Source organism: Oreochromis niloticus, linkage group LG18, assembly GCF_001858045.2.
Source record: "Oreochromis niloticus isolate F11D_XX linkage group LG18, O_niloticus_UMD_NMBU, whole genome shotgun sequence".
NCBI lineage: Eukaryota > Metazoa > Chordata > Actinopteri > Cichliformes > Cichlidae > Oreochromis > Oreochromis niloticus.
In genome coordinates this window covers 9,463,381-9,481,862 of record NC_031982.2, presented here as the reverse complement: position 1 = coordinate 9,481,862, position 18,482 = coordinate 9,463,381, and the positions used below count along the sequence as shown (strand labels likewise).

The following is an 18,482-nucleotide window of genomic DNA, read 5'->3' as shown; positions in this document are numbered from 1 at the left end:
ATTTACTCCATTCTGTTTACCATTATATTAGATCTCAAACATACATAAATTCCGGAAATTACTTCATGGCACAAAACCTTCCATGTTGCAAACATGAGGTTGTGGTTTATTCATGGCCTGTCTAGGCTGGAGTGAAAGAAAGTCGTTTAAAAAGTCAAACTTGTAGGGATTACAAGTATTAGGGGAAAGCAGCAAAACAAGTAGCCTGATACTACACACCTGAGGCGAAAAAGAAGGGTTTACTGTCATTTCTCTTGCCTGTGTGGCTGGCACTTTAACAAATCCTGGTTATTTCAGTGGTTATGAAGTTGGTTAGCTTTTTTTGGTTGTAGCTAGGTGTGTTACTACAGCATAAAATTAAGACGCTATTTTGTGGAAGTCATGCCTGCACATAGAAGTTAAACCAGCTTTTATTTAGGTCAATTCAGATAGACATAGCTGAATTAAAACATTTTTTAAAGTCTTAGAAATTGAGATGTTTCCCTCCTTTCTATTTCCTTCTTCGCCGACGGGATTACCGAGCACAGTCTTTCACGCATGCGCGGGAAGACCTATTGGCGTTCCTTTTTTTTAAACAAACTTTGTGGACCCTTCTGATGGCGGCGCACGTCAAACGTCGGGGTGAGCCCGGCCAAAAGAGCTTGTCGTCTGAGGGAACATCCTCCACAACCGAAAGACAAACATCCGGGGATACCTCAGCGGTGCTGCTGAAGCTGTTGGCGGCGGTCTTTTACGGAGTCAGCTCGTTCCTCATCGTCGTCGTCAACAAAAGCGTCCTCACCAACTACAGGTAAAGGTGCAAAGTCTAGCCGCTGATTGGTGGGGCACGTTTGACCATTACACCATTATCAATAAGAAGAAGAAGAAGGGCTGTCAGATAAACGATGCTGGACATACATATGTATAGTGGGAAAATTGTCAGAGAAATGGGTCCAAGTGAAACTTTAGGTACCACAGGACACGCACCCTTTGACGTAACCTCTACCCCACTGCACACAACACACCCAGGGGTGCAGCTGGATGTACTCTGCACACAAGATAATGCTGGAAACGTATTGAACCACGTGTCTCCTATAATGTTATTATCATCATTGTTATTATTTGTTATAAACAAAGATTTTTAAATATAGGGTAAAAATAACTGATAGGTATAAGTGTGACTGTGTTCCAGGAGAAGGTGCAGAATTTTAGCTTTAAAACGTCAAAAATAAAAGTGGCGTCCTATACCATAACACTGGCCACTTCATTGGGTACGCCTGTTCAATAATATCTAATTAGAGAAAAGAGATGATTTAAGTCACTTTCAACTGGTATGCTTGTTTTTGCTGCTGAACTGCTGTGATTTTCCCAACTCAACAACCAACTCTAGAGTTTAGAGAGTATAATCAAAAATACAAATAAAGGAGGAAATATGCAGTGAGCAGTAGTTATCTGGGAAAGATGCCTTCTTGATGTCAGAGGTCAAACAGTAACTCAACTATTTTTTACAACCAAGCTACGAATGCATAACACATCAAACCTCTTGTGAATCTCAGTATGTGTGAGGGTCAGAGTTAGGCATCAACAAGATGAAACCATGCATCCAAAACCAGAAAGCCCTCCAAAAAAGTGGATAACTTCCAGGAAATGAAGCTTCTCATCCTCATATCGTCTGCAATGGAATGTCAGGTAAAGCATCATTCATATGACTGAGTCATGTGTCGTCTTGTTTTACAGATTCCCGTCATCAACATGCGTTGGAATTGGCCAAGTAAGCACCTCTTTAAAGCTGTTTTCTGTTTATGTGGTAGCACCGTCTGATGTGCCGTGCCCCCCTTTCCTTTGCAGATGCTGGCTACGGTTGTAGTTCTGAGGATTGGGAAGATGTTGGGAGTTATCTCATTTCCAGATTTGGATTCGAGTATTCCACGCAAGGTGAGGTGGGGATTTATAAAGCAGAAAATCAAAAAATGAGGAACTGGTCATCACATTTCACACATACTCCATCTTTCCAGATGTTCCCGCTGCCACTGTTGTATGTCGGGAATCAAATATCAGGACTGTTTGGGACACAGCGCCTCAAGTGAGAGCTTCATAGAACATGACACGAGACGCAGCGTCCCAAATGTGACTTGCCAAACTTAACAGCTTGTATTTTTCTGCCTCAGTTTACCCATGTTTACTGTGCTGAGGAGGTTCAGTATTTTTCTTACCATGGTGTTTGAGGGATTCTTGCTAAAGTAAGAAAATATTTTTTTCTCTCTGATTTTTCTGCATAAATAACTGATTTTAACACTGCCACCCGTCTACTTTCCTCACAGAAAGACCTTTTCTACCTCCATTAAAATGACGGTGTTCACCATGATCTTTGGTGCTTTCATCGCAGCCAGGTGAGACGGTCACATGCACAAACACTGCCATCCGCTTCGGGCTTTATGAAGAGGCACGTGTGTGATTCTTTGCCACGTTCCGTGGCGTTTTTTGCTTTGTAGCGCCGACTTAGCTTTTGATCTGGAAGGATACGTATTCATAATGCTGAATAACGTTCTGACAGCAGCCAACGGGGCATATGTGAAGCAGAAGCTGGACTCCAAGGTGAGCAGAGCAGCGGGTCACACAGTATATATACTGCCTCTTTGTCATGAAGACTTTAAAGGGTCATCTTCTCCCATCCACACAGGAGCTGGGCAAATATGGTCTTCTTTATTACAATGCTTTGATAATGATTTTCCCCACTCTGGCGTACGCTTACTACTCAGGGGACTTGCAAATGGTACGTTTTCAAACACTGATTGGTTTGTAAGATTTAGAGTAAGAGAGCTCAGATAATCAGTGCTGTGTGTGTGTATGTGTGTGCGTGGGCGTTTGGGTACAGGGGCTGGAGTATAATGGTTGGTCTGACCACATGTTTGCTGTGCAGTTTGTGCTCTCCTGTGTCATGGGGTAAAGTAGACGCCTAATCCTCATTGTTTATTCCATGATTGCCCACTTTGCTCTTTTCGTCTAACTCTGCTTCGCTTCATTGGACAGATTTATTTTGATGTACTCCATCATGCTGTGCACACAGTACAACTCCGCACTCACCACCTCCATCATTGGCTGTATTAAGGTGAGTCATCTCAGGCTGGCTCACGCTCACAGTTTGATGTGTAGTGCGTAGATGTGCAGTGACTTTCCCTGTGACATCCACAGAATATCCTTGTGACATACATTGGAATGGTGTTTGGAGGGGACTACATATTCACCTGGACTAACTTTATAGGTCTGAACATCAGGTAAGACAGATTCAACAGCTGAACTGTTGAGCTGATTTAGGACCAGTGTAGTTCAAAGATGATCGAGACATTTTTGTTCTGGGGCTTCCTTGTGTGTCCAGACATAAGTGGAAAACATATGAGAGGAGATCGGCAGTAAACTTCACTGAACAACAGATAGGGCATTGATTCATTCAGATACAGCACAGAGAGGAGCTGAAGAGGGTTGCAAAGTGGCTTGCAGAAGCATAGCAGACATGGGTGGAGGAAGGAGCTCAGACTTCATTCTCAAAGGCCTAGAGGGCTAGAGATTGGATGGCAAACCCCTAAAAAATGTGTCCTGGTGTAGTCCCCAGCTGGCTGGCAATTAGTTTCTGAAGACTGCTGCCAATGAAATCAGTTGCAGAGAGAGTGCTGCACCAAAAACCTCCTTGTGATTGCTTTGATAGCCAGTAGATCGCCACGATTGCGAGTAGTTTGGAGTAGTTTGCCAACTTGTCTGCAGACACTTTCCAACTAACTGCCAAGTGTTAGTGAAACTTGAGAAAATGATGACACAAATCGAAAACAGATACAGATTTGCCAAAAAAGTACAAGTTGTAGCTTACCACCACAATCAAAAAGCAAAAGTTTGACTTCGAAGGTGAATGCTTTGTTTTAATATGTTAGTGAGCGAAGCAGTCACAAGGTTTTCAGTGCAGCAGTCTTCTTCTTTGTGACCACTTTTGAGATTGCTGTTTCCACCGTCACCATCTTGATTCCAAAGATAATGGGTGTCATGATGTGGGGCGGGTCCACCGTGAAACCAGTAATATTTATATAAATAAAATCAACTGAATAAACAATTTGTCAGTCACAAGTTGTAACACATTCAGCCGACCACAGATAATCCTCCTTTGAGAAACTGTCCTAATTTCATATCCTAATTTTTAAAAACATATTTAGACTAATATTTATAAAACAGACTTGATTTTTTTTTCCCCACTTTAGTGGGAGACTGAGCCATAAACTCATCAGGAAAGTGTTTATTAGTGGTCAAGGAAGAAAGCTGTTAGGTGGCCTTTACAGGTTTAAGCCACTTCCACCTTTACTTCATCTTTCCAAACTGGAAGCTCTGCTCATGTTTTAGAAAGTCTGTGGTAGGAAAAAGTCCAATACTCGATTTAAAAAAAAATACAGGAGCACATATTTCTCATCTTTGTTTCCCACAGCATTGCTGGGAGCCTGGTGTACTCCTATATCACCTTCACACAGGAGCAATCAAGTAAGAACAGTTAAAATGAGTCAAAACCACACAAGGTTTCACCTTATCGATGTTTGGAATTTAACAATATAGTTTTTATACAAAGTGGACAAGTCTCTGAAGTTAACTGCTCTAAATTTCAACAGAAAAGGCATAAACTAAAGAGTGAAACCCCGCCTGGGACTAAAGAACTTCAGCCACATTGTCGCGTGTCGTCTTCTACGTGGAAACGTTTTTATGAGCGGTGGCAAGCACAGAGAAGACTCGTGGATGTGGTTGAAGAGGACACACAGAGGGTCGTTCAGCCATGAGAGAGGACGATCTGCTGTGGTGATCCCTATATGAACTTAATGAAAAAATGAACAATTATAAAAATTAATTTCCAAATTAAAAAATATCTATTTTTCCAATTCTGTTTCAATACATGACTCGGAATTAACTGTACATCATAAATAATTTTCTAATGAAGTTTTTGTTATTCTGTTATTGACTATTTTGCACAGTAATTCAATGAAAAGCCAGTATTATTCAAGTCATAGCCAGCCTTGGAATACACTTTATTTTTATTCACGCCATCATTTACATAGGAATAAAAGACAATATTGTCAAAACAAAACAAAAAAAAAACCATTAACATTATTTGAGACAAACTCCTCTTCTGAATATAAAATAAAACATTTAATTGTTACGCTGAACAGCTACTGTACCAAAACATTAGGTTCTTTCAGGTGACACCTTCACATCAGCCAGGTCACTTTAACTCCTGGAAATCTGCTGTGTGGAAGCCAATTACTGAGGAATGACAGAAACTAAGCTCTGGTTTTAAAAAGAATCTCTGCATATTCAAAGCTGCACACAAGAAGGGGCTTTTTCTGCAACGAACTCTCTGAGTCAGGGTCACGCAGGAAAGGGAAGCACTGCCAAACAGAGGGAAAGAGGAATGGCTACTTTGTTTTTTTTATTATTACAACCGTCTTGGAGAAACAAAAGCAGGAACAGTTTTCCAACAAAAAGCACAGCCTACAAGGAAGACCAGAAAATACAGACAGTCAGTTATAAAACCGCTCGAGGTAAGAAATCTATACAAACTTTACATGAAAAATCACATTCTGACTAGTAAGAACAAAGTGTTGAGCAATGCACTGACTATGAAAATCCAAAAATACAGAGATCTTCTACATGGTGACTTATAATACAGGACATCACTGATGTCAGCTGCTTTACACAAACAAACCTGCAGGGGGAGTCACCCTCTGGTTTATTTATCTGAAACAAACAGCCACTATAGAGAAAGAAGTGAAGGAGTGAACATGGACTTCTGCTGGGTTCTGACGCCACATCTCATTGATAGAGATGGGAAACGTACAATCAAAGTGCAACTAAAGTGAGAACTAGCTACAGCACCAGCCTATTCCTCTTGTTTTTACTAAGCATCTTTATGACAGCATAAGCACGTAATCACTTAGACATGTCCTGTTTCATCAAATCCTTATAACAGCAAGCAAATGGCTTCAATGGCAATCACCCATCATTAGACTAGGATTTATTTTACTTTTGTTAAAAAATATAAATATCTTGTGTAAAAAAATATCGCAGGTGATTTATTATCTTTAAGAACAAATAGAAAAAGGGAATTCTTGGCAAAATTTTGTCAGGCTCCAAAAAGGGAGGCTGGGGATGTTTTGATGGACGTTATCTAGCTATGATACTTTGGGATGAGCTTGGGGGGGTTGATGGGATGGAAGGACGTCGGGGTGGGGGGTAACTGCCGCCCCTCCTGGAGGACCTCGGTTGGCTGTTCTTCAAGATGTGATGTTCAGTGACCTTTGACCTCAAAGCCAGTCTGTCTCTCTCTGTCAGGAGATGCTATGCTCATGGGTCAGTAGGGTTCATTTTCCTCATCCTCTGTCCCCCTAAATCTACCCATCACTGGAGAAGTACAAACATTTTTCACCCCCAAGTCAGTGTCTGTTAGTCAACGCTGCTCAGCTGTGAAGCCATCAATTCTCCTGCGTTCTGGATGGTTCCACTTCGCTTTGGCACACGGGCTCTGCCTCCGTCCTGCACCTTTTGGCCGGCCTGTCGGGTGCTGTGTCCCTGTGGTCTAGCAGAGGCTCCATGGAGCCATTTCTGTCGAGGGTGGGTGCAGTGGGCTGGCTGCAGCCGTTGGAGTTGCTGGAGGCGGACTTGGAACTTGGACGCCCTCAGATTGACTGGTTGCTGGCGGCAACTGAGCACCATCCACCGTGTGGCTTGCAACACCTAACAAAGAAAGATGAAACACGGGGTTAGACATATTTCAGAAAGTTTAAGGGGAAAAAAAGCCATTCAGGTATTGTTGGATGTTTTCAATCAGGTTCCTGAGATTCCACCATTTACAGGGAGTGCAACCTTCATGCAGAGGTTTTACAGACGTGATCACATCACATTACCTGTCAGCCATTTTGGACGTGTAATAATCCTGAAACATAGTGAAAAACCTACTACCGTATTTTCACGACCATAAGGCGCACATAAATGTCTTAGATTTTCTTCAAAAAGTGCGGCGCACCCTATAGTGCAGTGCGCCCTGTGTGTGTTGTAAGGAGGACGTAGTAGAGAACACCATGAGAACGCTAAAGGGGGAAGTGTGGGCATTGATTGTATATACAATCGCACATACCTGTATAAAAGAACAGGTATGTGCGTTATGCAGAACATCGTTGTTTTAACAACCCTGAAAATGGCAAAGAGACACGCTTATGAAGCACAGTTTAAACTGAAGGCCATCAGCTACGCAGAGGAACATGGAAATCGAGCAGCCGCGAGAGAATTTAAGATTAATGAATCGATGGTTCGCAAGTGGAGGAAGCTGGAAAACGAGCTCCGACAGGTCAAGAAGACGCAGCTGAGTTTCCGTGGACATAAGGCGAGGTGGCCCGAGTTGGAGGAAAGACTCGAGCGGTGGATCATCGAGCAAAGAACGAGTGGGAGACGCGTTTCGACGGTCACCATTCAACTGAAAGCAGTAACGCTAGCAGAAGAAATGAAAATTGAACATTTCCAAGGAGGTCCGTCTTGGTGCTTTCGTTTCATGAAACGGTGCCATTTTTCCATCCGGACCAGGACTACGGTAGCGCAGCAACTTCCAGCGGATTATAATGAAAAGCTGGCCATCTTCCGCTCCTACTGCAGCAAACACATCGCCGACAAACACATCCAGCCCAGCCACATCACTAACATGGACAAGGTGCCGCTCACTTTCGACATCCCGGTGAGTCACACTGTGGAGAATAAGGGGACCAGCACGGTAGCGATACGCACAACGGGGCACGAATGTCTTCTTTTACTGTTGTGCTTGGCTGCCATGCTAATGGACAGAAACTGCCGCCTATGGTGATTTTTAAGAGAAAGACTTTGCCTAAAGAGAAGTTTCCAGCAGGAGTCATCATTAAGGCAAATGAAAAGGGCTGGATGGATGAGGAAATGATGAAAGAGTGGCTGAGGGAGGTGTATGTAAGGAGACCAGGTGTTTTTTTCCACGCATCACCATCGCTGTTGATCTGTGACTCTATGCGTGCCCAAACTATGGCATCTATGAGTAAACAAACAAGTGTATATACTCAAAGGAACGTCTTGATGCATTCTCAATCATCCAGGTAAGTAAATCTCCAAAGGTTCATTCTGTTCATCTGGACGTCCAGATGAACAGAATGAACCTTTGGAGATCCTCAGAGGAAGTAAAACATAACTAGCATGTTGCTCATTATGTGGAGAAGCTGGGCAAAGGAGGGCTGATGATGGATATCAACTTTCGCCCGCCGAATGTGTTTACTGATGCTGTGAAGTGTAACCCTGGCATTCTCCCTGACTTCACGCCACACAATACATGTCATTATGTTATCAACAACCCGTCAAATTTTACTGGATAAGATCTGAATTTCTACAAAAGCTTCAGTGATTATCAGCATTTTGTGTTAAGATGGGTAACAAATCCCAGTCACCTCAGGTATTTACCTGATTATCATTATTAACATGTCTCTGTGCATTATCCCATACATTGCAACGAGTCATGGAGCTCATTTCTTATTAATGACAGTAATAGTGAGTTGAATTGTTGAGGATATCCATAATTTTCCGTCAGTAAGCGCTGCTGTTAGCTCCAGTTTGCTGATATTCACAGGTGTTTCTGACACTTTTTTAAAGTGGATCTAAAGTGGGCAGACTCACACTTAGCAAATAAACTCTCGTGATGTGAGAAGGTAATCAAGCTGTTTATCTGAGGAAAAGTGCTTTAAGAGTTTTAGGCCGGTAAAGTCTAATATTAGCTGGCAGGATGTTAAGCTTGCAACGTTATGTTGCTGTTTAGCCATCTCTTGTCAGCTGTCCGGAGACGGGAGGGTTCTGTGGCTGATCTGCTGACGATAACTAATTCATGTAGGATTACTTATTTTAGAACCCTAACTTCAGTTCAGGAGGAAGAGGATGAGATGGAGATGGTGAGGCGAGAGTGGAAGTGGAGGAGACAATTGAAGGAAATAAGAAAGAAAAAAACTAGCAAGAAAATGAAAATACAAATCTAAAAATTTTAAATGGTCATATATTGTTTGAAATGACTGGTGATTTTAAAATTCAAGTAGCTTATAATTGTTTTACTGTTATACTATTTATCTGATGTCTGTATCCGTCAACTGGTTTTTTTTGTGCTGTCTATCTGAAACAACAGGAAAGTGATTTAAAAAAAAACATTATTTCTGTCCTTGATGATTGCTGCACCCAACCATGCAGCAGAATACAGGTGTGAGGGGGACAAAAGTGGTGATACTGTCTATGTAAGCTACATATGAATGACTGTATTGAATATTTAAGTGATGGTTAGAGTAACTTTAAGTCAGTTTTCAAGCACAGGATCACAGTTTGTCTTAAATTCTTGTCATTTGCCCAAAACTCTCATTAAATGGAAGGCTGGTTATATTTTAGGATAAACGTGGTGCACTCACAATGTGTATTTATCAGCTCACCATTCTGACTGCTGCTGTCTTCTCTCTCCGAGTGGCTGGCGCTGCTGTTGGAGGTGGTGGGAGGAGGCGACGCTGCCCTGCTGGATGTCGCACTCTCCGTCTCATCTAGTAATCTGTCCATATAGTCTCTGATGATAGAAAGCAGTGCACACAGTCTATTACACAACCTCAACTCTTCATATGGTTTAGCAGTCTGTGTGGTCAGGTGTCCCTCCCCAGTCTGACAGTGACTGTGGGTGGTTTCTACGACATTACAATCTATAGCTTCACTTATGCGATGGCTTCTATAAACCGGGTTTGATTCTTTCACAATCCTTAAAGACAGAGCCACAAAAATTAAATAAATCCGACATGCAAAAGTATAACTTGGAAAGGACTTTATAGTGTAGTAGCAAAGACATGTTGTGTGCGCTCCAGCTTCAGGAAGTAAACTGAATTCCCCATTTTGTTAAATCAGTGGGTCCAAAGTTTAACTTTGAAAACTAAAATTAAAGTTTCTTTCTTTTTTGGCTTTTTAAACTATGCACTACATGTGTGATTTTATCATTCATGCATCTCTAACAGTTCAGATTTGAGCCACCAAAGAAAGCACCAATCTTTACTGCTATGAACCACCAGCATCTAAACCACAACTCTGCAGGGATTAAGAGATGCTCTTTTTTTTCTACAATCAAGGAAATAAAAAGACAAATCTCTGCTGGAGCAGCTGCTTGAAGATGAAGATGACGGTCAGCAGGCTCCAAGAAGAGCTCAAACAAAAGGATGAGTTTCTTCAAAGAGAAAAAGACTGTTCCCACAAAATCCCATATAGATTTGCACAAACTGGCTCAAAAAGAAGATCAAATGAAGAGCACCTGCCAGTCCACTGAACTAACCATAAAGGACAGACAGCTCAGAGAGATGTTCAAGCTAGAAAATGAGAACAACTGATGACCACTAAAGAACAGAAGGAAGCAGCAAACAAGGCACAACAGAAGGTTAAACTCCTCAACAACCAGTTTCAGGTATGCTGCCTCAGCAGACTATTTTATAATAATGCGGCCATCACTGGTGCCAAAGGGGCTTTAACCAAGCATTTGCAAAGCTCTTAATACTTAAAAAAGATTTTTACATAAGCAACCTCACAGTCGGTGGAGGTTGCACGTTACTAATTGTCTATGAGCAATGTTCTTCAAAATTGCATACACTTTTTTAAAAGTAAACTTACGTGACACCGGGGTGAAGGTTGTATTTCCTTTTCCCAAGTCTGGTTTGCTGTGCAAAGAAATCATAACGCTCAGACTTCTTCCACATGTAATAAAAGGCCACACATTCTCCTACAGACCTAGTTCTCACCTGAAAGATTTAATTCAGCAGACATGAAATGACCATTATTACCATCACCTGAAGACACAGTTTCAGGACAGATTCAAGTGAGAGACAAATCAAATTAGAGCTTAGCAACTGGACAAAAGTCAAATGATTTGCAGACATTTTAAAATCTTAACAAATCAATTTTACTGGTCTCAAAAAGTAAAAAGGTTCAAATGAAGCAGATTCCAACCCTAAGTATCCAGAAAACCACATGACAGTAAACATCTCAGGTTAGCGCCATGTTAGACTAAGAAATCGCTAACTAATGTGTTTTTCTCTCACCTTGTTGGCCTGTATTAAATGAAAGTCTTTCCCATAAGCTTTCAGTCCTTGTTCAAAATTTCTACATTCTTCTTCAGTCCAGACAGAGAGCTCTTCTGTTAGAGAGAGTCATAAGTGTTAATGTTTGATTTGAATTCAACTGTTTTTTAGGAGAAAATTCAAAATGCAGAGGGCTACAAAGACAAGAGGAAAATGTGAAGGAGAAAATCTGTGAGTAATAGGTTGCTTACCTCTGGCTGCTTTTACATTAAATCTAAGTCTTCTTAAAGCTTCCTCTGTGTCAAAGTCACATTTCACCAGTTCATACAATGCCTACCAGCAGGATACAGACAAACAGGTTTAGATTAGACGACAGTTATACATAACTGAGTATGCACGTGATCTGCTTTGTGCGATTTGATTCAAGCTACAGAAGAGCTGCTGTCACCTGTTCATTATCTTTGATATGGGATCCCTCTGGGATTGCATCCACTCCTTTCTCCTCTCCCGTCCGCCTGGAAGCCTCTGTCAAGAACTCCACAACTTTGCCTTCAGGAAGACACTCGGGGTTCCACAGCAGCTGGTCATCGTTTTCGTAAACTGAAAGTACAGGTTCAAATGAAACGAAGGGCAAGACATCAACGTTTTATCCTGCAAAGCCTCCTCGGTTTATCTGGATGCAGGAAGGCTGAGAAAGGTTATGGTGTAAATACACAAAAACCCAACTTACCTTTCTCATTGTCTTTGTATTTGCACAGACCCACAGGAGTTTCTGCCTGATACATGGAACCCACCATAATCTCCTATTGGGAAAAACATAATTTACACTGAGTGTAGCCCAACGATTATTTCAGAAGTGTACTAACAGCAGAAAAAAAGATCTGGATTTCTTTTATGGCAAATATTTGTATTTATTTTATTAAATGTTTACACATACATATACAATTTATCAATTCACATAGCCTAAATCCCTGTTGTTTACAGTTAAAATAGATACATACACAACATACAGTATTCAGTAGTAAGTTAACAACAAACTAATAATTCTGCAGTGGTCACATTATAAATCAGCAACTCATCACAGAGACGGCCAAATGAATTCAGCTCCATCTGATGGTGCACGTCTTTTTTGCTTTACCTTTTTCCAGTCTTCAGACGGAACATAATCTTCATCTTCATCTGACTCCTCCTCTGCATCATTATTACCTGAGACATAATGTGATATTTACTTATCCAGCTGTTTACAAATATAAAACAACACAAGTAAAAAGAAGAAAGATAAGAAAAACGTATTAGCAGTACAACACATACTTTCAAAGTACTTGAGTTTCTGAGGGCGAATAAGTTCTGCTGTGCCGAGTGACCTGACTGAGCGCGTGCGACCCTCTGAGGCTGCCTGGGTCTCACCTGCCTGTTCCAATGAGTTCTTCACATCCTCACTCTGAAAAAACAAACAAACAAAGCAAATGACAAAAAGTTTGAAAAGTTTAAACAATTTCAAAAATCATCTGCCACTCTTGACAAAAATCCAGCATGCATGTGTAGCTCTATGTGGGTGCTTCTTTCTCTAACAGAACTCAAAGCCCCCACATGTAGTTGAGATTTTATAACCACAACTTTACCTAACAATATCACATAAGTGAAAGATAATGGCTGATTTGCATGAATGTCTCATTATGTTGTTTTTATCTCGTCTTTTACACAGACCACACCCTCAGTCCTCAGTTACTCAACAGTATAGAGAAAGAGAGTGGCAACAACGCCCCCATCACAAAGCAATACTGACCACCAGAGTTGGGCGATTTGCTTCACAGTAAATTCTATTGGCCCAATGAAGCATCATCGAAGACTGATGGCTATGCTGCCTGGTGGCAGAGGAGCCTTCCATTATAGTAGTGCTAGCCACCCTCTGTGAGGTAAAAAAAAAACACCAGCAGCCCCCAGTGCCATTCCTCAGCTTCCAGCACCTATGGTATAAATCTGTAGGTAAAAAGTTTCAGAAAAGTTTACTTCTGATCTTGACCTTTAGGTCACCAGGATTCTAATTCATCTGAGATTTTTCGTAGATGCACTTATGGTATGAATTTAAAAATCTTATGTTGCCTCATTCTCATGTTATTCCCAAACTTAGGTGTCCACGCCGGCGGCTAAGATACTGTGCAGGACTCTTGCGCCCCCAGGCCTCTGGTAGAGTACCCAAGCTTGAAGGATAGACCGCCCGCAGGGGCGAGAGGCCAATTTTTTTTTTTTTTAACATATATATTTTTCTCTCACATCATGATGGATCCTTGCAGACACTCCACACACATACACATTAACTCCAAAGCCTGCAGAAGTTCAGGCATGAACTTTGATTGTATGTGGCAGTGCAACTCTTACTCTCACAACTATCTTACGAGATTTACCCTTGTAGCACGCCATAGCTAATACACAACAACAAAGCACACGTATGCAGAGCTTAACATTCTGTTCAGAGAGAAGATTCACAAGATGTAGATACAGTTGTAGGCACAGAGGAGAATGACACACAAGCCCTCCGAAACGTACCTCATTTCTTTTCAGCTCGCCCGTGCTTCTGCTGCTTTCATCATTGTCAAGTTCCTCATCCTCTTCCTCATCATCCTCCTCTTCTTCTGGCTCTTCCTCTTCCTCCTCATCCTCATCTGCTGGTGATCTGCCGCCCCCATAACCATACAGACTCAGCAGCTCATCAATAGGCATCTCTCCCTCCTATTAAAAGCAGATTGGTTTACTGATGCTTGGGTGTTACATTTCTAAAAGTCATACACATCAAAACCTAAAAATCCTCCTGTAATAATTATTTGTCCAGATTAAAGTTCAAAACTAGTTTAACTTGATCCTTAAAAGTTCAAAAAAGTCAGTTTGATTTGATTTAAAGTTTGATTATTCTTCGAAAAAGAAAACAGAACAAAATCGACTTTAAAGGTTCAAACCGTTCCAATATGATGTTTAGCCACAAGAGGGCAAACCAATACAATGAAAATCATTGCTACTTGAACTTGTCTTAAAATGTCTACATACTTACACAGTGAGACATAAACAGAAAATGAAGTTCAATTATACAGAATAAACATTTCAGCCCTGAGCGAGCTATGCTGTGAAAAATATGGAATAACAACAGTTACAATTTCTTCAACAAGAAACAAGAAATAATCAAATTATCAGGGACCTGTGCTGCATTTCTCACTACCCAGTTATTCATTACTATTCTGTGTAGTTAGTCAGTGCAGGTAAGGTTCCACAGACTGTGCCATCTACTGACCAAAATACAAAGTAGTGCAAAATGGAGCTTAGAGTGCAACTCTCCCTACAACCATTACTACACAGTTGTTGTTTAATTATTCCACCATGAATTACTTAAATGGAACGTGAAATTTTTTGGTCTGCTCCTATTTCCCATTGGGTCACACTGGTGGATGTTTGATTTGGCACATGGCAAATGCCCTTCTGGAAACAACCTTCCCATTTGTCCAGGCTTGGAACCAGGATTAGGTAGAAGCCAACCCAATGCAAGATGTTACTTTATGATTTTCAAAAATCCAATATATCAGCTGAATTTTTTTTTCTTTCAGACATACGAAACGGGTAGTTTTTATCTTTATGGTGTTCTGAACAGGTGCTGCCAACCAAGAAGTTGCATCTGATGGATAAACTATACAACATCAACAGTCAGAACACGGTTGAGGCATATTTGTTCTATCGGCCATTAAAAATGCCAATACGTCTGAAAACGGCTAATACATAAAGATATAATCAGTCCGGCTTAAATACCAGGAGCACATTTGCGTTACAACTCCCTGAGCCTGGATTTGCGTCTCCTCCCAGAAACAACCTAGGGATCCTTTATGTGTAAGGCAGCTGTGTTAACCACTACACCGTGGAGCCATGTTCAGCCATTGCTATTTGAAATTTAGGATTATTCCCTTACAGACTGTAAAAATAAATTTTGAACTACACTAGTGTTTTATTTACCCCATGGGCCTGACCAAACCAAATATGATCTCCTGACACAAACCCGTGTAAGATCTTCAATCTCATTGGCATTGGTCTCATCTGATGCCTCCAACATTTCCTCCTCCTCCAGGGTGCGCTCATCATCAAAGTCATGGACAAGCATTTCAGCTGATGGGTCAAAATCATGGTCATCGGAACCTGCTGAACCTCCTATGAAAGGAAGCATGAAAGAGGCAGTGGAAATTTAGAAGGAAAATATGACAGAATTTTATCTTTACTTAAGGAAATTGCAACAAATTGTAAAGCTCTAAAGAATCACTCAGTATTTTTATTTGCATATCTTCACATAAACTGTATGAGTGTGGGCGGGTGAAATGTTATTTTATGGTTAAATTGTTAAATATTATATTCTAAATTAAATAAATGTTTAACTACTTACAAACTGAATACCCACACAGGATTACTTGAAGTACTGTGCACTAAACTAAGGACTTTTTACTTCAGTACTGCAGAGTACTGTAGTATGGACAGCACTAAATCTATCAGTGCCTAATTTTAGCCACTGCTCTGCTCTTTGCTACATCTGTAGTGCAAAATGCAAAGCTGGCCACAGTAACACATCTCATCTGAGGAAACACCTGGTCAAAGGCAAAATATATCTAAAAGCTGAAGACTATATTGTGCTTGATTCACCACAGGAGCTTCAGCTAACATTAGCAGATCTGTCTTTAACATATAAGAAGCTGAACCCATAGAGGACGATGATGAAACCTTTTTCACGGTGCTGGCTGACAGTTTAACTTCAGCCTCATGGTTTTTGGTTTGTTTTTATTTTACTTTTTACACTGGCTGCACTGCAATTTCTTATCAGACAGATAGATCCTTTATTAATCCTTTACACAAAATTACACTGCCATGGAAGTTTCAACACAATCATAACACCACATATCCCAACCAGCAAAATATTCACTCCTAAATAAATCAGTTGATAATATATAAATAAAACAGCCAGCTAACATGTACAAATATGCAAACATATCAATAAAATCCTTATTACTATTATGCATTAAACATTCTTATAGTAACTGTTATACAAAGCTCAGACTTGCACATTGATGCAATCAGTGTTTTACTGAAGGTGCTACTGTTGATAATCTCCAGGGTGTGTGCGTGCAGAACTGAAACGACCACATTACATGAGATACCACATCAGAAATCTTATTTAGTCTAACATTGTTATTTAATATCGTAATATGCAAACACTGTGACAGTGATGTCAAGATCACAGAAATTTTCAGATGATGATGAAGGCAGCTGGTGTGGTGAGTATAATGCTTCAAAAAATATTAATAATAGTAAAATGTTCAAATTAAGAAGTACTGACTTATTTTTTTAAATTAGTATTTTGTAATATCAATTTCTTATTTCAAAATAAGTACAGGAAAAAACTGTGTTGTCTTAAACATAAAGGGTACCTAAGCCTAAAAACTTGATACATTTATTTTCCGTTTCAAACTAATCATAATTTTTAAAAAACAAACAAACAAACCACAGAACACGATTGATATCGATCAAAATCAAAATTAATCCGTGTCTGATAGACAAAAGATTTCAAATCAGTGTCTTTCGACCAAACAACTACAGAAAGCCTCCAACTACATGTAAATTACCTGGGCTCGAATTCCCGAGGGAGGGCTGAAAAACAGAAAAAGAGCAACAAATTAAAAAATTAAAAAAAAAAATTTTTTAAATACTATTAAAAAACTGCATCAGATGCAATACGTCATTAGATGGACAACAACAACATAAAAAAAAGCTCACTGCTGATTAACTTGACATATTCTAGTTCCTTTGACAGACGACTGTAAACGGGAGCTGGGGAAAAGCGCGCCCGACCCTGTCCTAAAGCTGACTGCAGTTCAACACAAACTGAAACAAAGAATACTGTCACCGGTTCCTGTGGGAACATTTATTTAGCACCTCGCTGATTGAAATGTCACAGGTACAGCGTCGTGTATATCACCGGCAATCACCCAAACTTAGCGCCAACAGCCAAGTGCTTACTAGGTTAATTTTCTCAGCTCGCTAACTTACAAGAGAAGTTGCAAGCTAGTTAATTCTCCTTTAGATATTCATGCTAACGCGTCCAAGTTAAGCTTGGTATCAACAGCCAACAAATAACGATTAAAAATAGCCCATAAAATATCTCCAAGCATAAAAATCCGCCACACGGCTGAATAAAAAATATTAACATACACAGTTAAGTATTCTCGAAGAAAACCGCGGAGTAACATCGCTAACGCTGCAGCTACCTCCAAACGGGGCTAGCGCCGCTAATGTTAGCTAAACCCGAAGTTTAATAAACATGCCTGAGTCGAGAAATGCTCATTATTTAGCAGCGAAAACATCCCACACTTAATTTCGTACACTTAAACTACAACACACAAACAATGTGAATATTCGACTGAAGTAACTATCCCGTAGTATAAATTTATTTTTTCCGAATATTTATTTCACTTTCTTACCTCCGCCATGTTCGCAATCCTACAGGGTCAAGTCGGGGGTCAGCGGTAGTTCCCGGATGTGGAGCCCCGCCCACCTACGTTTCCATAGAAAAACTGAGTGACCACAAGCAGTAGAGACTTAGAGACTTAGAGCTTTTTATTGTCATTGTGCAGTTTCTTGCACAGCGAAATTGGGTAGCTGGACCACAAAGGTGCTAAAATAAGAAGAAGAGAAACCAATATACAATAAGGCTGAAAAAATAAAAATAAATAAATAAATAGAATAGAATAAAACTATATACATGGTGTATGTGTAGGAAACATTGAAACAGACTGGGACCAAAATAATTGCACATGAGCCAAAAATATTGCACAGAACATGGAAAGACTGAGATATTGCACATAGATGATCAACAGCAGTGTCAGGGTGGATGTGTTGGGGAAGTCTTTACACACTCTTAGTTTGCATTAAGAGTTCTGACAGCCCACGGGAAGAAGCTGTTCTTTAGTCTGTTGGTTTTGCACCTGATGGATCTGAGCCTTTTTCCAGAGGGCAGGATGTTGAAGAGGTGGTGGTTAGGATGGAGGTGGTCCTTTATAATTGCCCTGGCTCTGGAGAGACATCTTGAGCTGGCAATTAAGTCCAGGGAGGGGAGTGGACAGCCGATCACCTTCTCTGCAGTTCTGATGACCCTCTGTAGTCTCTTCTTGTCAGCTGTTGTGCAACCAGCGTACCACACAGGGATGGCGTGCACCAGCACACTCTCGATAGTGGCACGGTAGAAGGACACTAGGAGTTCAGTCTGCAGCCTGTTCCATCTCAGAACCCTCAATAAATAGAGGCGCTGCTGGGCTTTCTTTACTAGGGCTGATGTGTTTGTGGACCAGGATAGGTCCTCGGATATGTGGGTGC

The 18,482-nt window shown here is 40.7% G+C and overlaps 2 protein-coding genes across 2 annotated transcripts; one reads left to right on the top strand and one right to left on the bottom strand.

Moving 5' to 3' along the window:
• Positions 1-536: 536 nt before the first annotated feature.
• Positions 537-4,851, top strand: LOC100708925 (UDP-N-acetylglucosamine/UDP-glucose/GDP-mannose transporter). The gene is made up of 13 exons (XM_005458038.4): positions 537-790; positions 1,717-1,750; positions 1,828-1,914; positions 1,995-2,062; positions 2,148-2,219; positions 2,301-2,369; positions 2,472-2,574; positions 2,660-2,752; positions 2,855-2,922; positions 3,010-3,088; positions 3,172-3,254; positions 4,445-4,497; positions 4,623-4,851. Exons 1-13 carry the CDS (start codon positions 597-599, stop codon positions 4,631-4,633), a joined length of 1,014 nt encoding a protein of 337 aa, XP_005458095.1. The 5' UTR covers positions 537-596; the 3' UTR covers positions 4,634-4,851.
• A 152-nt stretch (positions 4,852-5,003) lies between these two features.
• Positions 5,004-17,693, bottom strand: mier1b (mesoderm induction early response 1b, transcriptional regulator). Its single transcript, XM_025900093.1, is given in 14 exon segments — positions 5,004-6,665; positions 6,668-6,738; positions 9,456-9,604; positions 10,684-10,811; positions 11,112-11,206; positions 11,342-11,423; positions 11,539-11,690; positions 11,821-11,893; positions 12,229-12,296; positions 12,402-12,531; positions 13,638-13,820; positions 15,127-15,275; positions 16,736-16,760; positions 17,591-17,693. Coding segments are annotated over 14 exon segments (1,503 nt in total). The 5' UTR covers positions 17,600-17,693; the 3' UTR covers positions 5,004-6,476.
• Positions 17,694-18,482: the final 789 nt, after the last annotated feature.

Excerpts from the sequence above, each read along its gene's own strand:
- LOC100708925 (XM_005458038.4), top strand. The coding sequence starts at position 597 with ATGGCGGCGCACGTCAAACGTCGGGGTGAGCCCGGCCAAAAGAGCTTG. Across the intron at positions 2,370-2,471 it reads GGTGCTTTCATCGCAGCCAG|CGCCGACTTAGCTTTTGATC; the intron begins GTGAGACGGTCA and ends TTTGCTTTGTAG. Across the intron at positions 3,089-3,171 it reads CCATCATTGGCTGTATTAAG|AATATCCTTGTGACATACAT; the intron begins GTGAGTCATCTC and ends TGACATCCACAG.